Genomic DNA, 24922 nt, shown 5'->3' on the forward strand with positions numbered 1-24922 from the left:
TTTAATATTTTTTTCTTTGTCTTTTATTTTTGTCTGTTTGATTAATACGTGTTAATATGTTCCTTCTTGGTTTATCTTGTATGGAATGCTGCACTTCTGGATTTGAGTGAATGTTTCCTTTCTCATGTTAGGGAAGTATTTGGCTATAATCTTTTCAAATATTTTCTCAGGCCCTCCTTCTCTCTCTTGGCCTTCTGAGTTTTTATCAATTTCAGATTCCAGGACAGAAAACCACTGTTTCTCCACTGATGCTCATGCCACCATAGTGCTGCCCCTCACTCTGCTTTCTGCAAATGCCCCAAAGCCTAGCCATCATCTGACCCAGTTTTGTCACGTTGTCACATTCGAAGAACATCTGACATCAAAAAACAAGTCCTCAAGTTTTTGTTTGCTCAAGCTTCCTTGTCTCTACCCAATTTTTTTTTGCAAATTCTCCAAACAAATTATAAACCCCGCAATGATACCTGTTCAGCACCATGTACTGTACCTATTAATTCTTTCTATGGAGACATCCATTTTTCCCAAACCCTCCACCCTCTTGGTCTAATCACCACTGCTTTCTCTCCAAGCCTGCTGAATTAGTGTAGTTCTGGAATCCCTTCACTCCCATTTCCTAGGTTTTGCATCTCCCTCTTTCCTGGTTTACTAGCTAATTCCTCAGATCTTAAATGAATATATGGGATGTAATAGTTAGAAGGTCTCATAATGTGTTTTACTCAGTAATCCTTAATTCACAATTTGGCTGGCTAAATAATTCTAGGTGACAAATCATTTTCTTCTCAAATTTTAAGGCACTGTTCTGCTGTTCTAACTTCCAATTCAGTGACATTCTGATTTCTGAGTCTTTGTAGGTAATCTTTTTTTTTTTTTCCCTCTCTGGAAACTCAAATTCATTGCTCTATATAGCAAAGTTCATAATAATAAGCCTTCCAGTTATATGCTGTACTAAAAAGTTCAGTGTTGTCCTGCGTTCTCAGGAGCATCTTTGATGTAGAGTCATATAGCTTTCAGTTCTAAAAAAATTTTGGTTTTATCTTTTTTTATATATATAATTGTTAGTTTCTCTTTCTCAAGTTCCTATTAAATGAAGGCCAGACTTCTCAGGTCAGTTGTCTGCTCTATCTTTTCTCTGTTATCTCTCTTTGATTTTCTAGAGGATTTATTCAACTTTATTTTCCCATTTCTCTACTCAATACTTAGAGAGCTCTTCTTCATTCTCAATCTCTGTCTCTTTTATAAAACATCCAGCTCACTCGTATGGATATATTATCTCTTAATTCTGAGAATATAAATTAAAGGCTTCTCTCTTCTGCCCATGCTAATGTTTGTAATTCTTCCAAGTTTCTTTTTGACATTTATTTTTTTCTCTACTTCAAGGTTTTTCTCAAATGTCTGGTTACTCTTTGTTGTCTGCTCACATTCTGCTGTATGGCTCAGGAAACTTAAACAGAGCTCTGTATCAACCTAGAGGGACGGGATGGTGAGGGAGATGGGAGGGAGGTTCAAAAGGGAGGGGATATATGTATATGTATGACTGATTCATGTTGAGGTTTGACAGAAAACAAAAAAATTCTGTAAAGCAATTATCCTTCAATTAAAAAAAAAAAGAAAGCGAGAAAGGCATCCAAGAACTGACTGGGAGTTCTGTGTGGGAGCAGTATGGGAGGCTCACTAGGTTGGAACCTGATCCTTTGGGAAGAAGCTGATGATGGGGCTGGATTTTAGGTTTTTTAATTCTAAGTCTATTCCATTTCTTTAGAGAAAAATCTTCCAAATTTCTATCTGGATGGAAGAAGAGAGTAGTCCATGTGTGTGAGACACAGCTGTCACAGTACTGAAACTGAGCTATACAAAGGAACTGAGGATCATCTTCAGTCTGTATACTGACTTTCCTTAATTTGACTGATCTGTTTTCAGTATAGCATCTCTGCCAATTTTTGCTGGGCCTGCTCTTTCCAAGTCTAGGCCTCATATGGCTCAATTTTTCCAAGTAATGTACCCTCTAATTCATATCTCTTGCTAAGGGAGGGAACAGTAAGTTGTCTGATTTCTTGGAGGATGAGGCAGGGACACTGGTATCTGCATCCTTTTCTCCATAAGGATTTTCAGACAGTTCCCCAGATTTAAGCCCCATGTCTCATCCCAGTCTTCATGACACCCAAAAACATAGACTGCAGATAATCACCTTGAACTCTGTTTTATTTCATGGCTTATAAAAGAGACAAAGTTTACCTTATGGGAACACCTTTAAAATGTGAAAATAATAAGGATATTCAACTCCTTAATGACTTGAGAAATTGAAAGTCGCTCAGTCCTGTCTGATTCTTTGTGACCCCATGGATTCTACAGTTCATGTAATTCTTCAGGCCAGAATACCAGAGTCGGTAGCCTTTCCCTTCTCCAGGGGATCTTCCCAACCCAGGGATAGAACCCAGGTCTCCCGCACTTCAGGTGCATTTGTTACCAGCTGAGCCACAAGGGAAAACCAAAAATACTGGAGTAGGTAGTCTAGCCCTTCTCCAGGAGATCTTCCTGACCCGGGAATTGAACTGGGGTCTCCTGCATTGCAGGTGGATTCTTTACCAACTGAGACTAAGCCCTCTTAATGACTTGAAAACCATAGTGTGATTTTTCTCTAAACAGTTTAGTTTTTCTAAAATTGAAGGTTTCATTTTCTGATATAGTTGATCATTTTGTTCCTTAGCAGAAAGCATTTCACATGAAACTGTCTGCTTAGTGTGAAGAAACTGTCCCAAGTTTCTTAGAAAAGAAAAAGTAATTTTGAAATTCTATTATCTTTATTTCTTACTGTTTTCAAGGGTGTTCCCTCATCTAAACATCTTGATTTTTTTTTATCATTAGGAACAATACTATTTGGTCATAATTTCAATAGAGTTTTACATATTGGCAAGGGTACATTTTAAAACAAAGGATTCAAAAGCTAATCTCCTGTGTTCTGAATGGTTCGCAGGTATCAAATCAGTTTATTTAATAAAATCCATCTTGTGTGTGGCATTCGTATTTCTCTAAAGTCATTAGTTTTATAACTATTATGTCTTCTTATATAGAAATAGTAAAAGAAAAGAGAAGGAAACTATTATCACACTTTCATGACTTCACCAGTTCTTGATGTTTTACAGTTTGATTATCCATGCTATCAGTTCTGTTCTCCAAAATTAATTTGTCAGGGTTACAGTCTTTAATTCCATGAAAACTAAGACCTCAAATTTGTCTTAAGACAGGTAAACATACAACAAAGATTTCCAGTTCTATCACAGACCTGCTATAATTTCTCAGCAGGCTCAGTGTTAAAGCCAGGGAAGGATGTCAGAGAAAACCGACCATGATTACACAAAGCAGATGTGGCTGGGGAGGAAGAGTAAGACTGCTGAGGAAAGGATCCCACACTATGGACAGTGTGTCCCTACAGTCACCTGACATTTTTCATGCTTTGGTTATATGGCAGAAAATGATCAGTTTGAAATATCAAAAAACTCAGGTGTTGCCTACACTTGCAAACTGAACTAGTACTTACCATATACTCTCAGAATACCTCATTTATATTCATACCCTGATTTCTAATTTGTATGCACATATTTCAATATCAAGAAAATAAAAATAGATGCAGTCATTTTAAGAGGAGGTTAGCCATATCACTAACAGAAACAAGGAAACAGTAGATAATGATTTTTACTTTTTAGACATTATGAGTTTAAGAGAAAATGACATCTTCAACCAGAAAAACTACTTAGAATAGTTATAATCAACATATGATGATAATTAACATATTTTGGGTACTTACTATGTACTTAATATCATACACATTTTATTTCATCTTTCCAACATCTGTATAAGGAACAATGCAAAGAAATAGAGGAAAACTATCGAATGAGAAAGAATAGAGAACTCTTTAAGAAAATTGGAGATATCAAGGGAATATTTCATACAAGGATGGGCATGATAAAGGACAGAAATGATAAGGACCTAACAGAAACATAAGAGATTAAGACAAGGTGGCAAGAATACATAGAAGAATTATACAAAAAAGGTCTTAATGACCCAGATAACCACAATGATGTGGTCACTTACCTAGAGCCAGACATCCTAGAGTGTGAAGTCAAGTGGACCTAGGAAGCATTACTACAAACAAAGCTAGTGGAGGTGATGGAATTCCAGCTGAGCTATCTGAAATCCTAAAACATGATGCTGTGAAAGTGCTGCACTCAATGTCAGCAAATTTGGAAAATTCAGCAGTGGCCACAGGACTGGAAAAGGTCAGTTTTCATTCCAATCCCAAAGAAGGGCAATGCCAAAGAGTATTCAAACTACCTTACAGTTACACTCATTTCACAAGCTAACAAGGTTATACTCTTATGCTCAAAATCCTTTAAGCTAGGCTTCAACAGTACATGAACCAAGAACTTCCAGATGTTCAAGCTGGATTTAGAAAAGGTGAAGGAACCATCAAATGCCAACATTCAATGGATCATGGAGAAAGCAAGGGAATTCCAGAAAAACATCTGCTTCATTGACTACACTAAAGCCTTTTAACTGTGTAGATCACATCAAACTGTGAAAAGTTCTTAGAGATGGGAATACCAGACCACCATATCCATCTCCTGAGAAACCTGTATGCAAGTCAAGAAGCAACAGTTAGAGCTGGACATGTAACAATGTACTGGTTCAAAATTGGGAAAGGAGTATGTCAAAGCTGTATATTGTCACCCTGCTTATTTAACTTATAGGTAGAGTATATCACGTGAAATGTTGGGCTGCATGAATCACAAGCCGGAATCAAGATTGCTAGGAGAAATATCAACAACTTCAGATATACAGATGCTACCACTTTAATGGCACAACGTGAAGAGGAACTGAAGAGCTTCCTGATGAGAGTGAGAGAAGAGAGTGAAAAAACTGGCTTAAAACTCAACATTCAAAAAACAAAGATCATGGCATCTGGTCCCATCATAGCAAATAGATGAAGAAAAAGTATAGTCAAAGCTATGGTTTTTCCAGTAGTCAGGTATGGATGTGAGAGCTGGACCATAAAGAAGGCTGAAAATTGAAGAATTGATGCTTTTGCATCGTGGTGCTGGAGAAGACTTTTGAGAGTCCCTTGGACTGCGAGCAGATCAAAACAGTCAATCCTAAAAGACATTAACCCTAAATGTTCATTAGAAGGACTGATAATGGAGGTGAAGCTCCAATACTCTGGCCACATGATACAAAGAGCCAACTCCTTGGTAAAGACTCTAATGCTGGGAATGATTGAGGGCAGGAGGAGAAGGTGGCTACAGAGAATGAGGTGGTTGGATAGCATCACCGATTCAATGGACATGTATTTGAGCAAACTCTGGGAGATAGTGAAGGAAAGGGAAGCCTGGTGTGCTATAGTCCATGGGGTTGCAAAAGTCAGACACGACTTAGCAACTAAACCACAACAACCCTTTCTGGGCTAAGTTTTTGTTTCAGACAATGAAATTATACATTTCCCCCCACCTCAGCTTCATGAAACCTATTCTAAAACACAATATGCATATTTGCCCATGTCCCATTCCACTTTTGGCTACGATAAACTTTGGATTTACAGCCAAGTACTTGCGCTTGTACTCACATGCCCCACCCTCTGATAAAGATATGGAAAAGGTCAGCAATATACACATTCATTATGGTGTTCTGTTACATGTGAAAACGCCTTTAGCCAGGACAAACGGAAATAGAATGTAGTTTACTACTCCCAATTTAAGGTGCTCTTGAGCTAAAGGTATGGTATTTCAACTCAGCGACATAAACATTTTTAATACTTACCAGGGTTGGCAAGAGTAATCTACTGGTTTGGGCACCTAGGATATAAAAAGGCAAAAATAGATTAATATTACTTAAGGGAAGCTTTTAGAAATCAATCATTAATTCAGTTCAGCTAACTCAGCTCTATAAAAGCCTAAGTAACACAGTCCTAGAACTATCATTGGCAATATTATACAATGCGAATCATAGTATATTTCAGATAAGTAGAAAATAATTCATTTCACTTTAATTCTTTCCTTCATTTTATTGCCACTTTACCTCTCAAGAAAGAGATAACAAGAAAATATGAATTGGAATCTTTTGGTATTAATTTTCAAGGCAGTTTAATCTTTTCATAGAAAATTAAAATGAAAATGTTAGGAAAACCTAATAGCACTCTGCTTTCCCAAGACATTGGAAAAGCAGGCAAAATAAACAATATACACTAGATATAGACTCTTATTATGTAACATAAATTTTAAACTCTGGTTTAGAAGTCTACGAACTGGAAGACCTTTTTTTTTTTATGAAATGTCATGGGAAATATTCAGTTTTACCTTTTTTCCTATGGAACTTTGCAAAAGAGAAAAACTACATTTTCTATGCAGATAAAAAGAAAACTTCCAGTAGCTAACTGCAAGTAGAAAATGAACAAAGTCAAAGAAGGCTTACTAATATTCATAAAATAACAAATTATATGCATACTACTTAATCTTCATGAATCACCTGAATCTTTGATGTATGTATTCTATAGTATTTACATTGAGCCCATTTACATTAGATGATTAAAAATACTATTACTCTCATGTGTAACTTAAGTATGGTCAATATGAATATATCTGTAGCTATGTCCATTTTCATAATGGGCTATTACTATTTTGATCTTCCAGGTTGAGTGTTATAATTTAAAAACTATCCTTCTGGTCAGAACATCTCTAAAGTTATCAGTATTTAAATATGTTATCCTATGGAACATTTCATGCAAAGATGGGCTCAATAAAGGACAGAAATAGTATGGACCTAACAGAAGCAGAAGATATTAAGATGAGGTGGCAAGAATACATAGGAGAACTGTACAAAAAAGAGCTTCATGACCCAGATAATCATGATGGTGTGATCACTCACCTAGAGCCAGACATCTTGGAAGGTGAAGTCAAGTGGGCCTTAGAAAGCATCACTATGAACAAAGCTAGTAGAGGTGATGGAATTCCAGTTGAGCTATTTCAACTCCTGAAAGATGATGCTGTGAAAGTGCTGCACTCAATATGCCAGCAAATTTGGAAAACTCAGCAGTGGCCACAGGACTGGAAAAGGTCAGTTTTCATTCCAATCCCAAAGAAGGGCAATGCCAAAGAATGCTCAAACTACTGCACAATTGCACTCATCTCACACGCTAGTAAAGTAATGCTCAAAATTCTCCAAGCCAGGCTTCAGCAGTATGTGAACCATGAACTTCCAGATATTTAAGCTGGTATTAGAAAAGGCAGAGGAACCAGAGATCAAATTGCCAACATCCGCTGGATCATGGAAAAAAGCAAGAGAGTTCCAGAAAAACATCTATTTCTGCTTTATTGACTATGCCAAAGCCTTTGACTGTGTGGATCACAATAAACTGTGGAAAATTCTTCAAGAGATGAGAATACCAGACCACCTAACTTGCCTCTTGAGAAACCTATATGAAGGTCAGGAAGCAACAGTTAGAACTGGACACGGAACAACAGACTGGTCCAGATAGGAAAAGGAGTATGTCAAGACTGCATATTGTCACCCTGCTTATTTAACTTCTATGCAGAGTACATCATGAGAAACACTGGGCTGGAAGAAGCACAAGCTGGAATCAAGATTGCCAGGAGAAATATCAATAACCTCAGATATGCAGATGACACCACCCTTATGGCAGAAAGTAAAGAGGAACTAAAAAGCCTCTTGATGAAAGTAGAAGAGAATTAAAAAGTTGGCTTAAAGCTCAACATTCAGAAAACGAAGATCATGGCATCCAGTCCCATCACTTCATGGGAAATAGATGGGGAAACAGTGTCAGACTTTATGTTTTTGGGCTCCCTAAAACAGATGGTGATTGCAGCCATGAAATTAAAAGACACTTAACTCCTTCAAAGGAAAGTTATGACCAACCTAGATAGCATATTAAAAACCAGAGATATTCCTTTGCCAACAAAGGTCCATCTAGTCAAGGCTATGGTTTTTCCTGTGGTCATGTATGGATGTGAGAGCTGGACTGTGAAGAAAGCTGAGCGCCGAAGAATTGATCCTTTTGAACTGTGGTGTTGGAGAAGATCCTTGAGAGTCCCTTGGACTGCAGGAGATCCAGCCAGTCCATTCTAAAGGAGATCAGTTGCTTCATTTGCCTCAAAAATATACAAGCAACTTATGCAGCTAAATTCCAGAAAAATAAATGACCCAATCAAAATATGGGCCAAAGAACTAAATAGACATTTCTCCAAAGAAGACATACGGATGGCTAACAAACACATGAAAAGATGCTCAACATCACTCATTATCAGAGAAATGCAAATCAAAACCACAATGAGGTACCACTTCACACCAGTCAGAATGGCTGCGATCCAAAAATCTGCAAGCAATAAATGCTGGAGAGGGTGTGGAGAAAAGGGAACCCTCCTACACTGTTGGTGGGAATGCAAACTAGTATAGCCACTATGGAGAACAGTGTGGAGATTCCTTAAAAAATTGCAAATAGAACTACCTTATGACCCAGCAATCCCACTGCTGGGCATACACACCGAGGAAACCAGAATTGAAAGAGACACATGTACCCCAATGTTCATCGCAGCACTGTTTATAATAGCCAGGACATGGAAACAACCTAGATGTCCATCAGCAGATGAATGGATAAGAAAGCTGTGGTATATATACACAATGGAGTATTACTCAGCCGTTAAAAAGAATTCATTTGAATCAGTTCTGATGAGATGGATGAAACTGGAGCTGATTATACAGAGTGAAGTAAGCCAGAAAGAAAAACACCAATACAGTATACTAACACATATATATGGAATTTAGAAAGATGGCAATGACAACCCTGTATGCAAGACAGGAAAAAAGACACAGCTGTGTATAACGGACTTTTGGACTCAGAGGGAGAGGGAGAGGGTGGGATGATTTGGGAGAATGGCATTCTAACATGTATACTATCATGTAAGAATTGAATCGCCAGTCTATGTCTGACGCAGGATACAGCATGCTTGGGGCTGGTGCATGGGGATGACCCACAGAGATGTTATGGGGAGGGAGGTGGGAGGGGGGTTCATGTTTGGGAACACATGTAAGAATTAAAGATTTTAAAATTAAAAAAATAAAAAACTAATAAAAATAAATAAATAAAGGAGATCAGTCCTGGGTGTTCTTTGGAAGGACTGATGCTAAGGTTGAAACTCCAGTACTTTGGCCACCTCATGCGAAGAGTTGACTCATTGGAAGACTCTGATGCTGGGAGGGACTGGGGGCAGAAGGAGAAGGGGACAACAGAGGATGAGATGGCTGGATAGCATCACCGACTCGATGGACATGAATTTGGGTAAACTCTGGGAGTTGGTGATGGACAGGACAGGGAGGCGTGGCGTGCTGCGATTCATGGGGTTGCAAGGAGTTGGACATGACTGAGCGACTGAACTGAAGTGATGGATTACTTTTTAAGCTTCACCACCATGAAAGATCCTGATATATGGCAAATAATATTGAAAGTAAATGACACCATTCAAATCCTGTAAATATTTTCTTATACAATTTTATTTTCACAAAAAGAAATCAATCTTTGTTTCTGTTTTGATAAGATATAGATGGCCTCTAAAATCTGATGGGGAAATTTTTCTTTTTTCCTCCTTCCCTCTACCTCTTTGTATTCTTTAAATATATGTTTATTCCTAACGCAATATGTCTTTCTGGGAACAACAACAAAAAGAGAAAAAGAGGAGGGAGGAAGGAGGTAAATAGCTTCAACATATTTTGGCTGTGGATTTTCTTGGCTGGGAAGGATCCATAAAAATTTAGGGTAACATAAAATTCTAAAGCAGTATGGGTATCTGATGCTCCTCAATCCTGATGTGTCCTTCTGGATCTTATTCTTTCTATGGTGAGTACATTCTGATGTCTGATGAGCCAGCTATGTGTTCTCAGCTATGATCCCCTTCATCAGAGTAGAATCCTGTCCTTTTGCTTCTCACATGAGCCTTCCCCCTTTCTTTCATGTATACTTTGGGGCTTTGTATGAATATCTCACATATAATGCTATAAATAATTTTCTTTAATAGGTTTTCCCCAGTGCTTTTTTCTGCCTTCATCATAGGCTGTTTCCATTGTTAATCTTCTGCTACAGATATAGAATTTTTAAAAAGTTTTATTGGGAATACTGCATGCATGTGAATTTATATATACGCTACACACTTCTTCCTAAGTACATCTTATAAAAGCTAGATGAGACAGAAGTGAAGTTAATGTGTTTGTTAGGCTAGAGATGTCATTATTTCATCTTTATTGAAGAAAGACAGTTTTATAGGTAGATTAGATTTCTAATTTTCTTCAAAACTTTGAACATATTATTCTTACTGTTTCAAATCCTGAAATCTCACTGTATAAAATTTCCATTTGTTTCTTTTTTATAGTTCCCGTTTGCTGAGGTTTCCTGTCCATTCATTATAAACATATAGTTAACCCTTGGACAAAACTAGTTTAAACTGCAGGGGTCCACTTATTTGTGCATTGAATCCATGAAGGTGGAACCACAGATATGGAGGAAGTGTAGATACAGAGGGCTGACTATACGTTATAGATAGATTTTCCACTGCTTGGAGGGTCAGGGCCCTAACCTCTGCACGTTTCTAGAGCCAACTCTATTTTCCTTTCTTTCCTTGAGCACAATTATAATAGTTATTTAAAAAATCCTTTCCTGCAGGTTCCATCATTTGGGACATCTGAGGGTTGTTATCCATTAATTAATTGCCTTTTCTGCTGAGTGTGGTTCATATTTTCCTGTTTGCTTGTATACTCATTATTTAGTATCTTGGACAATTAGAATGATAATGTGGTAGAGGCTCTGAATTCAGTTATGCTCTTACAAAGAGTGTCATATTTCTTAAAGTAGGCAGTTAATTTGTTTGAACCCCAACTGCAACCTCTGTCTTTCCTATCCTAAGATTTCCTATCTCCCTTTCCAGCTTGTTTACTTCAAACTCTACATTCTGCCACTTTAAACCAGTAATACTGTGAGGTTTCTATTATATCTGAATTTTAACCACCCTGCATGGTGCATATATACATACACACACACAGACATATATACATGTATGAGACTACAGAGTTTGTAGTTATTTTTTTGTGGGAGGATTGATCCAATAGGAGCTACCTGACAGTGGCTAGAACTGGAAGCTCTTACTTACTGTTGTTTGCTATGTCTAATCATCAACCCTTTATAGTTTTATCTCAGGTTGGTTTTAATATTTTCACTTTGTGTTTGATGTTCTGAAGTTTCACTAAAATGTATCTAGGTATCCATTAACTTTAATATACACTTCTTGACTATTAAGATTAGCTTTATCATAAATTCTGGAAAATTCTCAGCCATTATTTGAACATTGCTTTCCCACAATTATCTATATTGTTTCAATAAGATGCATTTGAACTTTATCACTCCATTATCTTACATTCTCCATACTTAACCTTTCTGGCTTGTTCACTGAGAAATTTCTTCAGATTTTTCTTCTAATTTTCTACCCAACTGAGTCTAATAAATTTTGTAATATTTCCATTAAGGTTCTCATTTCAATTACTGTACTTGATTCTTTTGAAATATGCCCAAACATTAAATATCCTCTCAGACTTTTATCCCCCCCTTAACTTTTTCAACCATATTAAATATACAGTTTTGAACTTAGTATCTGATAATTATCTGCTATCCTTATGAATATAATTCCACATGTTATTGTTTTGTTGACTTTTCCTTAAGATGGGTTTATTTCCTCATAAATGTAATGATTCCAAATTGTGAATTTATAATCCCTGTAACTTTATCTGTAGAAATTCTTTGAGGTACCAATCTAGAGAGATGGGTACATGCATTGAGAGTACAAGTCACTGTGGAATCATCTTACGTTTCTTTTAAATTTTTATTTTATATTTGAGTATTGTTGATTAACAATATTGTGTTAGTTTCATGTGTACAGCAAAGTGATTCAGTTATACATGCATCTATTCTTTTTAAAGTTGTTTTCCCATTTAGGTTGTTTTGAGTATTGAGCAGAGTTCCCTGTGCTATATAATAAAATCCTGCTGCTTATTTATTTTAAAAGTAACAGTGTGTATATATCAATCCCAAACTCCCAATTATACCTCCCCATCCCACCCTTTCCCCCAGTAAACATAAGTTTGTTTTCTGTGAGTCTGTTCCTGTTTTTTAACTAAATTCTTTTTTTTTTTTCCCTTAGAGTCTACATATGAGCAGTATCACTGACATTTGTCTTTCTGTGTCTGACTTAGTATGATAATCTTCAGGTTGACCCATGTTGCTGCAAATAGCATTATTACATTCTTTTTAATGACTAAGCAATATTCCACTGCATATATGTGCCACATCTTCTTTGTCCATCCCTCTGTCAGTGGACAGTTCGGTTGCTTCCACATTCTGGCTCTTGCAAACAGTGCTGCAATGAACAGTGGGATGCATGTATCTTTTTGAACCGTGATTTTCTCTGGATATATGCCCAGGAGAGGGATTGCTTGGTATCGTAACTCCATTTTTAGTTTTTTAAGGAACCTCCATACTGTTTTCCATAGTGGCTGCAGCAATACCAATAGTGTAGGAGGGTTCCCTTTTTCTCCACACCCTCTCCAGCATTTATTATTTGTAGACTTTGAGGATGGCCATTCTTACTGGTGTGAGGTGATATCTCATTGTATGATATTTTTGATTGCATTCTTCTTAATAATTAGTGATGTTGAGCATCTTTGATTTGCATTTCTCTAATAGTGATGCTGTGTCTTTGGGCCATCTATAGGTCTTCTTTGCAGAAATGACTACTAGATCTTCTGCTTATTGATAGATTAGGTTGTTGTTTGATATTGAGCTGCAGGAACTATTTGTAAATTTTGGAGATTAATCCTTTGTCAGTCAAATCATTTGCAAATATTTTCTCCCATTCAGTGGGTTATCTTCTCTCTTTTTTTTTTAAAGATTTCTTTTGCTGTACAGATGCTTTTGAGTTTAACTAGGTTCCATTTGCTTATTTTTGTTTCTATTTCCATTACTCTAAGAGGATCAAAAAAGTTATTGCTGTGGTTTGTGCTAAGGAGTATTCTGCCTGTGTTTTCCACTAAGAGTTTTATAGTATTCAGTCTTACATTTGAGTTTTAACCCATTTTATTTTTATATATAGTTTAGAGAATATTCTAATTTCATTCTTTTACATGTAGCTTTCCAGTTTTCCCAGAACCACTTATTGAGACTTTCTCCTCACCACTAAATATTCTGGTTTCCTTTGTCATAGAATAGGTGACCATAGCTGAGTAGGGTTATCTCTGGAATTTATGTCCTGTTACAGTGATCTATAATTTTGTTTTTGTGCTAGTACCAAGCTGTTCTGATTTCTGTAGCTTTATAGTAAATAGTCTGGAGTCAGGCAGCCTGATTCCTCTGACTCTTTTTCTTTAACAAGATTGCTTTAGCTATTCAGGGTCTTTTGTGTTTTCACACAAATTAAATTTTTTTTGTCCCAATTATATGAAAAATGCCATTGGTAATTTGATAGGGATTGCACTGAATCTGTAGTTTGCTTTGAGTAGTATAGTCATTTTAACAATATTGATTATTTCAGTCTAAGAACATGGTATTTCTTTCCATCTGTTTGTGTCATCTTTGACTTCTTTCATCAGGTCTTATAGTTTTTGCAGTATAGGTTTTTGCCTCCTTAGATATGTTTCTTCCAGAGTATTTTATTCTTTTTGATGCAGTGGTAAATGGAACTGTTTCTTTAATTTCTCTTTCTATTCTTTTGTTATTAGTGTATAGAAATTTAATAGATTTCTGTGTATTAATTTTGTATCCTGCAACTTTACCAGATTCACTGATGAGCTCTAGCAGTCTTCTGGTAGCATTATTAGCATTTTCTACATACAATATCATGTCAACTGCAAATAGTGACAATTTTACTTCTTCTTTCCCAATTTGGATTCCTTTTATTTCTTTTCTTTTTCTGACTGCTGTGGTTAGGATTTCCAAAACTTTGTTGAATAAAAGTGGCAAAAATGGATATCCTTGCCTTATTCTTGACCTTGGAGGAAATGCTTTCAGTTTTTCCCCACTGAGTATGATGCTAGCTGCAGGTTTATCATATACAGCCTTTATTGAGATATATTCCATCAATGACCACTTTCTGGAAAATTTCTATCATAAATGGGTGTTGACTTTTTCAAAGGCTTTTTATGCATCTATTGAGATGATCATATGGTTTTTATTCAATTTATTGATGTAGTCCATCGCACTGATTTGTGGATATTTAAAAATCCTTGCATTCCTGGGATTAATCCCACTTGATCATGCCATATGATCCTTCTAATGTGTTACTGGAGTCAGTTTGCTAGTATTTTGTTGAGGGATTTTATGTCTGTGTTCATCAGTGACATTGCCTCTTTTTGAAGCATTTTTGTCTTACTTTATCAGGGTGATGGTAGCTTCATAGAATGAATTTGGGAGTATTCCTCCCTCTGCAATTTTTGGAAGGGTTTCAGAAGGATAGGTATTAACTCTTCTCTAAATGTTTCATAGGATTTGCCTGTGAAGCCATCTGTTCCTGGCCTTTTGTTTACTGGGAGTTTTTGTTTTTTAAATCACAGTTTCAATTTCAGTCCTTGTGATTTGTCTGTTTGTATTTTCTCTTTCTTCCTGGTTCAGTCTGAGGAGATTGTACCTTCCTAAGGATTTGCCCATTTCTTCTTGGTTGTCCATTTTGTTGGTATTTCATTGCTGGTAGTAGTCTTTTACGATCCTTTGTATTTCTGTGCTGTCTGTTGTAACTTCTCCTTTTACATTTTAAATTTTATTGATCTGAGCCCTTCCCCATTTTTCTTGCTGAGTCTGGCTAGAGGTTTATTAATTTTGTTTATCTTTCTAAGAGCAAGGTTTTAGTTTCACTGATCTTTTCTATTGTTTCTTCATCTCTGATATTTATGGTTTCTTCCTTCTAAAAGGAAACTTTGAATTTTGTTTTTTCTTCTTTTCCTAGATGCTCTAGGTATAAGATTAGGTTGTTAGAGACCTTTCTTGTTTCCTGAAGTAAGATTTATTGCTAAACTTTTGTCTTAGGACTACTTTTGCTTCATCCCATATATTTTGAACATCATACTTTCATTTTTGTTTGTCACTGGATATTTTTATTTCCTCTTTAATGTCTTCAGCGATCCAATGGTTGTTTACTAGCATATTGTTTAGCTTCCAAGTGTTGTGTTTTTTATAGTTGTTTTCGCCTGGTAAATTATTTATTTCTTATCTCATAGTGTTGTGATCAGAAAAGATGCTTGATATGATTTCAGTTTTCTTAAACTTACCTAGGCTCTCCTTGTGGCCCAGCATGTTATCAATATGGAGAATGTTCCATGCACACTTAAGAAGAATGTATATCCTGATGCTTCTAGATGGAATGATCTATAAATATCAATTAAGTCCCTTGGTTGAATGTGTCATTTAAGGCTTGTGCTTCCTTATTGATTTTCTGTCTGGATGATCTTTCCATTGATTAAAGTGGGGTGTTAAGTGCCCCTACTATTAATGAGTTACTGTTGGTTTCCCCTTTTATGGCTATTAGCATTTGCCTCATATATTGACATCCTCCTATCCTGGGTGCATGTATATTTACAATTGTTATATCTTCTTGGATTGATCCTTGATCATTGTGTCCTTCTTTGCTCTTATAATAGTCTTTATTTTAAAGCCATATTTTGTTCAATACGAGCATAGCTACTCCAGTTTTCTTTTGATTCCCATTTGTATGAAATAAATATTTCCATCCCCTTAATTTCAGTCTGTATGTGTCCCTAGATCTGAAGTGAGTCTTTTAAAGACAGCATGTATATGGGTTTTGTTTTTGTATCCATTTAGCCAGTCTACATCTTTTGGTTGGAATATTTAATCCATTTATGTTTAAGGTAATTATCAATAAATATGTAGGCTCTACTGTTTCTAGCTTAGAATTATTTAGGTCACAAAGGTAGTATGACTTCCAACCCCTCACATGTGTGGTCTTTGGATTTAAAGTTAAGAATTCTTTAGAGGACAGTATGGTACTGGCACAAAAGCAGAAATATAGACCAATAAAACAAGATAGAAAGCCCAGAGATAAATCCATGCACCTATGTGCACCTTCCTTTGACAAAGGAGGCAAGAATATACAATGGAGAAAAGATAGTCTCTTCAAGAAGTGGTGATGGGAAAACTGCACAGCTACATGTAAAAGAATGAAATTAGAACACTTCCTAACATGACACACAAAGATAAACTCAAAATGGATTAAAGACCTAAATATAAAAATTCTTAGGGGAGAGAAATTTTTTTTTTTCCTTTCCAACCAAATGCTTGCTTTTCCTTTCTAATCAAGGCCCAAGCAAAGATAGGCATATCATCTTCTGTAAGATAGTTTCCTTCTCATTCACCCACTGAAGGATCTGGAATTCACAGAGATACCCAAGTCTACGTTGTGCTGTAGCTCCACGCTTTGTCTCCAAGTATCATATTGGCAGAAATAATAAACCTGTCTCTTTTATGTTCTTCCTGTGTTTTCCCTCCTTCTAAATATTTACCTTAATTTAACCTACAACCAACAAATTAATCTATAATTTCACTAAGTAAAGTGGTAAAATTTTAATAGCTATTAATTTTAAGCTATAAAAACATTTAGTTGGGAATCCAACTGATAATTATGTGTTCCTACAACTCTTTATCAGCTTAAAGTCCTAAGCATATTTCTTTTTCCAGTAACCAGTTCACCAAATACCATTCACTATGATCCTACAAGCTGATTCAGTTAGTATCTGCCACTGATAACTGCCTGCATTTAGTTAGGGCCTTTTTTTTTTTTTTTCCCACTCCTTTGCTCATTCATACAACAAAAAATATGTTAAATACCTACTTTGTGCTAGACTATTCCTAAAATAAAACTTCAAATGCTCATTCTATGCTATATTCAAGGAGCTGTGGAAGGTAAACAGTATGTGGGACATGAAATGCTTAGTAGTTTTGATTTGATGTCTTTGCTGTGCTTAGTTGCTCAGTTATGTCTGACTTTTTGCAACCCCATGGACTGTAGCCCATCAGGGTTCTGTCCATGGGAATTCTCCTGGCAAGAATAATGGAGTGGGTTGCCTTGCCCTCTTCCAGGGGATCTTCCCAACCCAGGGATCAAACCCAGGTCTCCCACGTTGCGGGCATATTCTTTACCAACTGAGCTATCAGGGAAACCCAGTTGATGTCTTTAGGTTTCCAAATCTTAATTTTTGGCTACATGCCTACATATAAATATCATTTCTTTAAGCACAGGAAGCCTTAATGATGTTCGTATAAATGACAGGAAACTGGCTAAACAATCATTTTTGCTTATCTAATAAAATGAATGGTATCAAGTTTCAGTGATTTCTTCAAGATATAACAGGCTAAATAATATATGAAATTGGATCATAGGGCCCACAGAAATAGCAAGAGCTTTGTTAATATTCATTTTGCTTTTGAAATTTAATTAATCTTGAATGAGTAGAGTAAATTATTCTTCAGATTACATCTGAGGTCAAGGATGGCAGACATTCCCATTATTAATTAATATTAAAAAGAATGTTCCGTTTAGAAATCTCAGAAGGACCAAAATTTGGCAAGCAAGATAGTTCAAGATTTTTATTCCCTCCAAACCATTAACTGCATTATATTAGTATCAAGAAAAAAAATTTCATTTACTTAAAGCTAAGAACTTAAGGTTTCTATAAAAATCTACTCTAAACGTCAAATTCTGATGATTAAATATTATGCTAAACAGAAATATATAAATTTCATGAAGCATTAGGGAGTACATTTTATGTGATATTCATCCATAATAATATTTGAGTAAATATTCACTCTTCTTGTATTTGCCTAATGTGTTTGATGTTTTCAGGAAATATCATTATGACACTAAATAAACAGTTATGACAAACTAAAGCACAGAAAATGTATAATAGTAAGATATTTGGAGAATCTGTGGACTTTCATGCTTTCTAGCATGCTTTCAAACACACTAGTTGAAGTGCACTATCTCTGTAACTCAAAGTGACTGGAAATAGATTAGATCCTCACTTTGGCTTCCCTGATAGTTCAGTTGGTAAAGAGTCCACCTGCAATGCAGGAGACCCTGGTTCAATTCCTGGGTCAGTAAGATTCCCTGGAGAAGGGATAAGCTACCCACTCCAGTATTCTGGCCTGGAGAGTTACGTAGACTGTGTAATCTATGGTGGTTGCAAAGACTTGTACATGACTGAGTGACTTTCGCTTTTAATCCCTACCTCAGAGGGAAAAGGGAAATTAGTACAATATATCTGATAGGTAGCTTTAGTTTATTCCTTCTAAAACCTGGTAAAATTTTTAATTTTGTTCAAACAAACAAAATAAGTAAATAGTTCCTCTTTCATATATTCCATTAACATTTTAAAATGTTTTCTGATAATGGAGTCATGATTTTGGTATGTAATATTATTAATAAGAAAATATAAGTTAATTAGGGACCAGGCCAATATCCTTTATACATTCTTGCATAATTAACTACAGCATCAAAAAATAAAGTAGAAAGAAATAAAATACTCATACTTACACATGGGCAAGGCTTGACAGCATCACTCGGAAAAAATCCAACCTCTCCAGATGTTAAATTTCTACCCTAAATTAGAAAAAAAAAAAAAAGCCAATGTTGAGAACAAATTTACCATAATGATAATTGTGTAATGGTAGATGCATGATGCTATTGGTCAGAACCTTCAGAATTACTTCCACATTGTACCCAATCCTAACATTAACTTACTATAGCTCAGGAAGGGAAACATAAGCAGAAAGGTTTTTAAATTGTTAAAACTAATAACCTAACTACACACCTAAAGCAACTAGAAAAAGAAGAAATGAAGCACCCCAGGGTTAGTAGAAGGAAAGAAATCAATCATAAAAGTTAGGGCAGAAATAAATGCAAAAGAAACAAAGGAGACCATAGCCAAAATCAACAAAGCTAAAAGCTGGTTCTTTGAGGAGATAAATAAAATAGACAAACCATTAGCCAGATTCATCAAGAAACAAAGGGAGAAGAATCAAATCAACAAAATTAGAAATGAAAATGGAGAAGTCACAACAGACAACAGAGAAATACAAAGGCTCATAAGACACTACTATCAGCAAATATATGCCAATAAAATGGACAACTTGGAAGAAATGGAAAAATTCTTAGAATAGTATAACTTTACAAAACTGAACCAGGGAGAAGTAGAAAATCTTAACAGACCCATCACAAGCATGAAAATCGAAACTGTAATCAGAAATCTTCCAGCAAACAAAAGCCCCGGACCAGATGGCCTCACAGCCGAATTCCACCAAAAATTTAGATAAGAGCTAACACCTAGCCTACACAAACTCTTCCAGAAAATTGCAGAGGAAGGTAAAGTTCCAAACTCATTCTATGAGGCCACCATCACCCTAATACCAAAACCAAAGATGCCACACACACAACAAAAAAAAAACCTACAGGCCAATATCACTGATGAACATAGATGCAAAAATCCTTAACAAAATTCTAGCAAACAATCCAACAACATATTAAAAGATCATACATCATGACCAAGTAGACTTTATCCCAGGGACGCAAGGATTCTTCAATATTTGCAAATCAATCAATGTGATACACCACATTAACAAATTGAAAGATAAAAACCATATGATTATCTCAATAGATGCAGAAAAAGCCTTTAACAAAATTCAACATCCATTTATGATAAAAACCCTCCAGAAAGCAGGCACAGAAGGAACATACCTCAACATAATAAAAGCCATACATGATAAACCCACAGCAAACATTATCCTCAATGGTGAAAAACTGAAAGCATTTCCCCTAAAGTCAGGAACAAGACATGGGTGCCCACTCTCACCACTACTATTCAATGTAGCTTTGGAAGTTTTAGCCATAGCAATCAGAGAAGAAAAAGAATAAAAGGAGTCCAGATTGGAAAAGAAGAAGTAAAACTCTGTTTGCAGATGACATGATCTTCTACATAGAAAACTGTAAAGACTCCACCAGAAAATTACTAGAGCTAATCAATGAATATAGTAAAGTTGCAGGATATACAATTAACACACAAATTCCTTGCATTCCTATACACTAACAATGAGAAAACAGAAATTAAGGAAACAATTCTATTCACCATTGCAATGAAAAAAATAAAATTTAGGAATAAATCTACCTAAAGAAACAAAAGGCCTATATATAGAAAACTATAAAACACTGATGAAAAAAATCAAAGAGGACACAAATAGATGGAGAAATATACCATGTTCATAGATCAGAAGAATCAATATAGTGAAAATGAATACACTACCCAAAGCAATCTATAGATTCAATGCAATCCCTATCAAGCTGCTGCTGCTAAGTCACTTCAGTCGTGTCCAACTCTGTGTGACCACATAGATGGCAGCCCACCAGGCTCCCCTGTCCCTGGGATTCTCCAGGCAAGAACACTGGAGTGGGCTGCCATTTCCTTCTTCAATGCATGAAAGTGAAAAGTGAAAGGGAAGTCACTCAGTTGTGGCTGACTCTTAGTGACCCCATGGACTGCAGCCTACCAGGCTCCTGCATCCATGGGATTTTCCAGGCAAGAGTACTGGAATGGGGTGCCATTGCTACCAACGGTGTTTTTCAAAGAACTAGAACAAATAATTTCACAATTTGTATGGAAATACAAAAAAAAAAAAAAAAAACAAAACTCCAGTAGCCAAAGCAATCTTGAAAAAGAAGAATGAAACTGGAGGCATCAACCTACCTGACTTCAGGCTATACTACAAAGCAACGGTCATCTAGGCAGTATGGTACTGGCACAAAGACAGAAACATAGATCAATGGAACAAAATAGAAAGCACAGAGATAAATCCACATGCCTATGGAGACCTTATCTTTGACAAAGGAGGCAAGAATATACAATGGAGAAAAGACGATCTCTTTCACACATGGTGCTGGGAAAACTGATCAACCACTTGTAAAAGAAGGAAACTAGAACACTTTCTAACATCATACACAAAAATAAACTCAAAATGGATTAAAGATCTAAACATAAGACCAGAAACTATAAAACTCCTAGAGGAAAACATAGGCAAAACACTCTCTGACATAAATCATAGCACGAAACTCTATGACCCACCTCCCAGAGTAATGGAAATAAAAGCAAAAATAAACAAATGGGACCTAATTAAACTTAAAACCTTTTGCACAACGAAGGAAACTATAAGCATGGTGAAAAGAAAGCCTTCAGAATGGCAGAAAATAATAGCAAATGAAGCAACTGACAAAGAATTAATCTCAAAAATATAAAAGCAGCTCATGCAGCTCAATTCCAGAAAAATAAGTGACCCAATCAAAAAATGGACCAAAGAACTAAACAGTTGTCCAAAGAAGACATACAGATGGGTAACAAACACATGAAAAGATGCTCATCATCACTCATTATCAGAGAAATGCAAATCAAAACCACAATGAGGTACCATTTCACACCAGTCAGAATGGCTGCTATCCAAAGTCTACAAGCAATAAATGCTGGAGAGGGTGCAGAGAAAAGGGAACCCTCTTACACTATTGGTGGGAATGCAAACTAGTACAGCCACTATGGAGAACAGTGTGGAGATTCCTTAAAAAACTGGAAATAGAACTGGCATAAGGCCCAGCAATCCCACTGCTGGCATACACACCAAGGAAACCAGAATTGAAAGAGACACATGCACCCCAATGTTAATCGCAGCACTGTTTACAATAGCCAGGACATGGAAGCAACCTAGACATCCATCAGCAGATGAATGGATAAGAAAGCTGTGGTACATGTACACAATGGAATATTCAGTTCAGTTGCTCAGTTGTGTCCGACTCTTTGTGACACCATGAACCTGGCAGCACGCCAGGTCCCCCTGTCCATCACCAACTCCTGGAGTTCACCCAAACTCATGTCCATCAAGTCGGTGATGCCATCCAGCCATCTCATCCTCTCTCGTCCCCTTCTCCTCCTGCCCCCAATCCCTCCCAGTATCAAGGTCTTTTCCAATGAGTCAACTCTTCACATGAGGTGGCCAAAGTATTGGAATTTCAGCTTTAGCATCAGTCCCTCCAAAGAACACCCAGGACTGATCTCCTTTCGAATAGACTGGTTGGATCTCCTTGCAGTCCAATGGATTCTCAAGAGTCTTCTCCAACACCACAGTTCAAAAGCATCAATTCTTCAGCGCTCAGTTTTCTTCACAGTCCAACTCTCACATCCATAGATGACCACTGGAAAAACCATAGCCTTGACTAGATGGACCTTTGTTGGCAAAGTAATGTCTCTGCTTTTGAATATGCTGTCTAGGTTGGTCATGATTTTCCTTTGAAGGAGTAAGTGTGTTTTAATTTCATGGCTGCAGTCACCATCTGCAGTGATTTTGAAGCCCCCCAAAATAAAGTCTGACACTGTTTCCACTGTTTCCCCATCTACTTCCCATGAAGTGATGGGACCGGATGCCATGATCTTCGTTTTCTGAATGTTGAGCTTTATGCCAACTTTTTCACTCTCCACTTTCACTTTCACTTTCATCAAGAGGCTTTTTAGTTCCACTTCACTTTCTGCCATAAGGGTGGTGTCATCTGCATATCTGAGGTTATTGATATTTCTCCCGGCACTCTTGATTCTAGCTTGTGCTTCTTCCAGCCCAGTGTTTCTCATGATGTACTCTGCACAGAAGTTAAATAAGCAGGGTGACAATATATATCCTTGACATACTCCTTTTCCTATTTTGAACCAGTCTGTTGTTCCATGTCTAGTTCTAACTGTTGCTTCCTGACCTGCATATAGGTTTCTCAAGCGGCACGTCAGGTGGTCTGGTGTTCTCATCTCTTTCAGAATTTTCCAGTTTATTGTGATCCACACAGTCCAAGGCTTTAGCATAGTCAATAAAGCAGAAATTGATGTTTTTCTGGAACTCTCTTGCTTTTTCCATGACCCAGCAGATGTTGGCAATTTGATCTCTGCTTCCTCTGCCTTTTCTAAAACTAGCTTGAACATCTGGAAGTTCACAGTTCACGTATTGCTGAAGCCTGGCTTGGAGAATTTTGAGCATTACTTTACTAGTGAGATGAGTGCAATTGTGCAGTAGTTTGAGCATTCTTTGGCATTGCCCTTCTTTGGGATTGGAATGAAAACTGACCTTTTCCAGTCCTGTGGCCACTGCTGAGTTTTCCAAATTTGCTGGCATATTGAGTGCAGCACTTTCACAGCATCATCTTTCAGGATTTGAAATAGCTCAACTGGAATTCCATCACCTCCACTAGCTTTGTTCATAGTGATGCTTTCTTTTTTTAATTTTTTTTATTTTTTTACTTTACAATACTGTATTGGTTTTGCCATACATTGACACGAATCCACCCGTAGTGATGCTTTCTAAGTCCCACTTGACTTTACAATCCAGGATGTCTGGCTCTAGGTGAGTGATCACACCATCGTGATTATCTTGGTCCTGAAGATCTTTTTTGTTCACCTCTTCTTAATATCTTCTGCTTCTTTATGTCCATACCATTTCTATCCTTTATCGAGCCCATCTTTGCTTGAAATGTTCCCTTGGTATCTCTAATTTTCTTGAAGAGATCTCTAGTCTTTCCCATTCTGTTGTCTTCCTCTATCTTTGCACTGATAGCTGAGGAAGGCTTTCTTATCTCTCCTTGCTATTCTTTGGAACTCTTCATTCAGATGCTTCTATCTTTCCTTTTCTCCTTTGCTTTTCTCTTCTCTTCTTTTCACAGCTATTTGTAAGGCCTCCCCAGACAGCCATTTTGCTTTTTTGCATTTCTTTCCCATGGAATATTACTCAGCTATTAAAAAGAATGCATTGAATCAGTTCTGATGAGGTGGATGAGACTGCAGCCTATTTACAGAGTGAAGTAAGTCAGAAAAAAAAAATACCAATACAGTAAATGAATGAATATATAAGGAATTTAGAAAGATGGTAATGATGACCCTATATGTGAGACAGCAAAAGAGACACAGATGTAAAGAAAAGGCTTTTGGACTCTATGGGAGAAGGTGAGGGTGGGATGCTTTGAGATAATAGCATTGAAACATGCATACTATCATATGTAAAATAGATCGCCAGTCCAGGTTCAATGCATGAGACAGGGTGCTCAGGGCTGGTGAACTGGGATGACCCTGAGGGATGGGATGGGGAAGGAGGTGGGATGGAGGGTCAGGATGGGGAACACATGTACACCCATGGCTGATACATGTGAATGTATGGCAAAAACCACTACAATATTTTAAAATAATTAGCCTCCAATTTAAATAAATATGGTACCATTAAAAAATAATAAAACAAAATTGTTAAACCTTATATGTGGCTTCAGATCATGATTGTAAAATAGGAATTCAAGTTTGACTTTCCAATCTACCATTCAATTTTCTTAGCTTCACATCCCTCAATCCTACAGTAGAGATAATATATGCATACTGTATCTTTCAAATTTACATTTGTAAATACAAGCAGATCACATTGGTTTTGTTCAATAATTATTCATAATTAATTAGGAGTTAGATTTCACTGGTATTTGTATCCCTAACAGAGCTCATGGGAATGTTCCTCAAACAGGATGAGACATTGCAAGACACATGGAAATGGAAACAGATATGATATTTTAGATGATTTTCAAATTTTGGAGAAACAGGATACTGATTAAGGCAAGAGGACAGTTAAGATTTTGGAGAAATGGATTGTAATTCAAAATAGCATTGTAAATAAGAAAGAGAAATTAACAATAAGAAAAGAATTTATTCTTGGAGGCCACTAGTCAAACTCCTCTTTAAAATAATCTCATGACACAATTATTTCCCCTTTCTAGAA

The 24922-nt window shown here is 36.6% G+C and overlaps 1 protein-coding gene across 1 annotated transcript in view; it reads right to left on the reverse strand.

The window, feature by feature from the left end:
• VAV3 (vav guanine nucleotide exchange factor 3) overlaps positions 1 to 24922 on the reverse strand; it is a 429462-nt gene that overhangs the window by 35811 nt on the left and 368729 nt on the right. The window contains exons 21-22 of the mRNA XM_005678013.3: positions 18636 to 18701; positions 5809 to 5843 (exon numbers count right to left, since the gene is read on the reverse strand). Of these exons, the coding sequence (XP_005678070.1) occupies positions 5809 to 5843; positions 18636 to 18701 (101 nt within the window). The remainder of the gene's footprint in view (positions 1 to 5808; positions 5844 to 18635; positions 18702 to 24922) is intronic.

The sequence above is a fragment of the Capra hircus genome, chromosome 3 (genome assembly GCF_001704415.2).
Source record: "Capra hircus breed San Clemente chromosome 3, ASM170441v1, whole genome shotgun sequence".
Lineage (NCBI taxonomy): Eukaryota > Metazoa > Chordata > Mammalia > Artiodactyla > Bovidae > Capra > Capra hircus.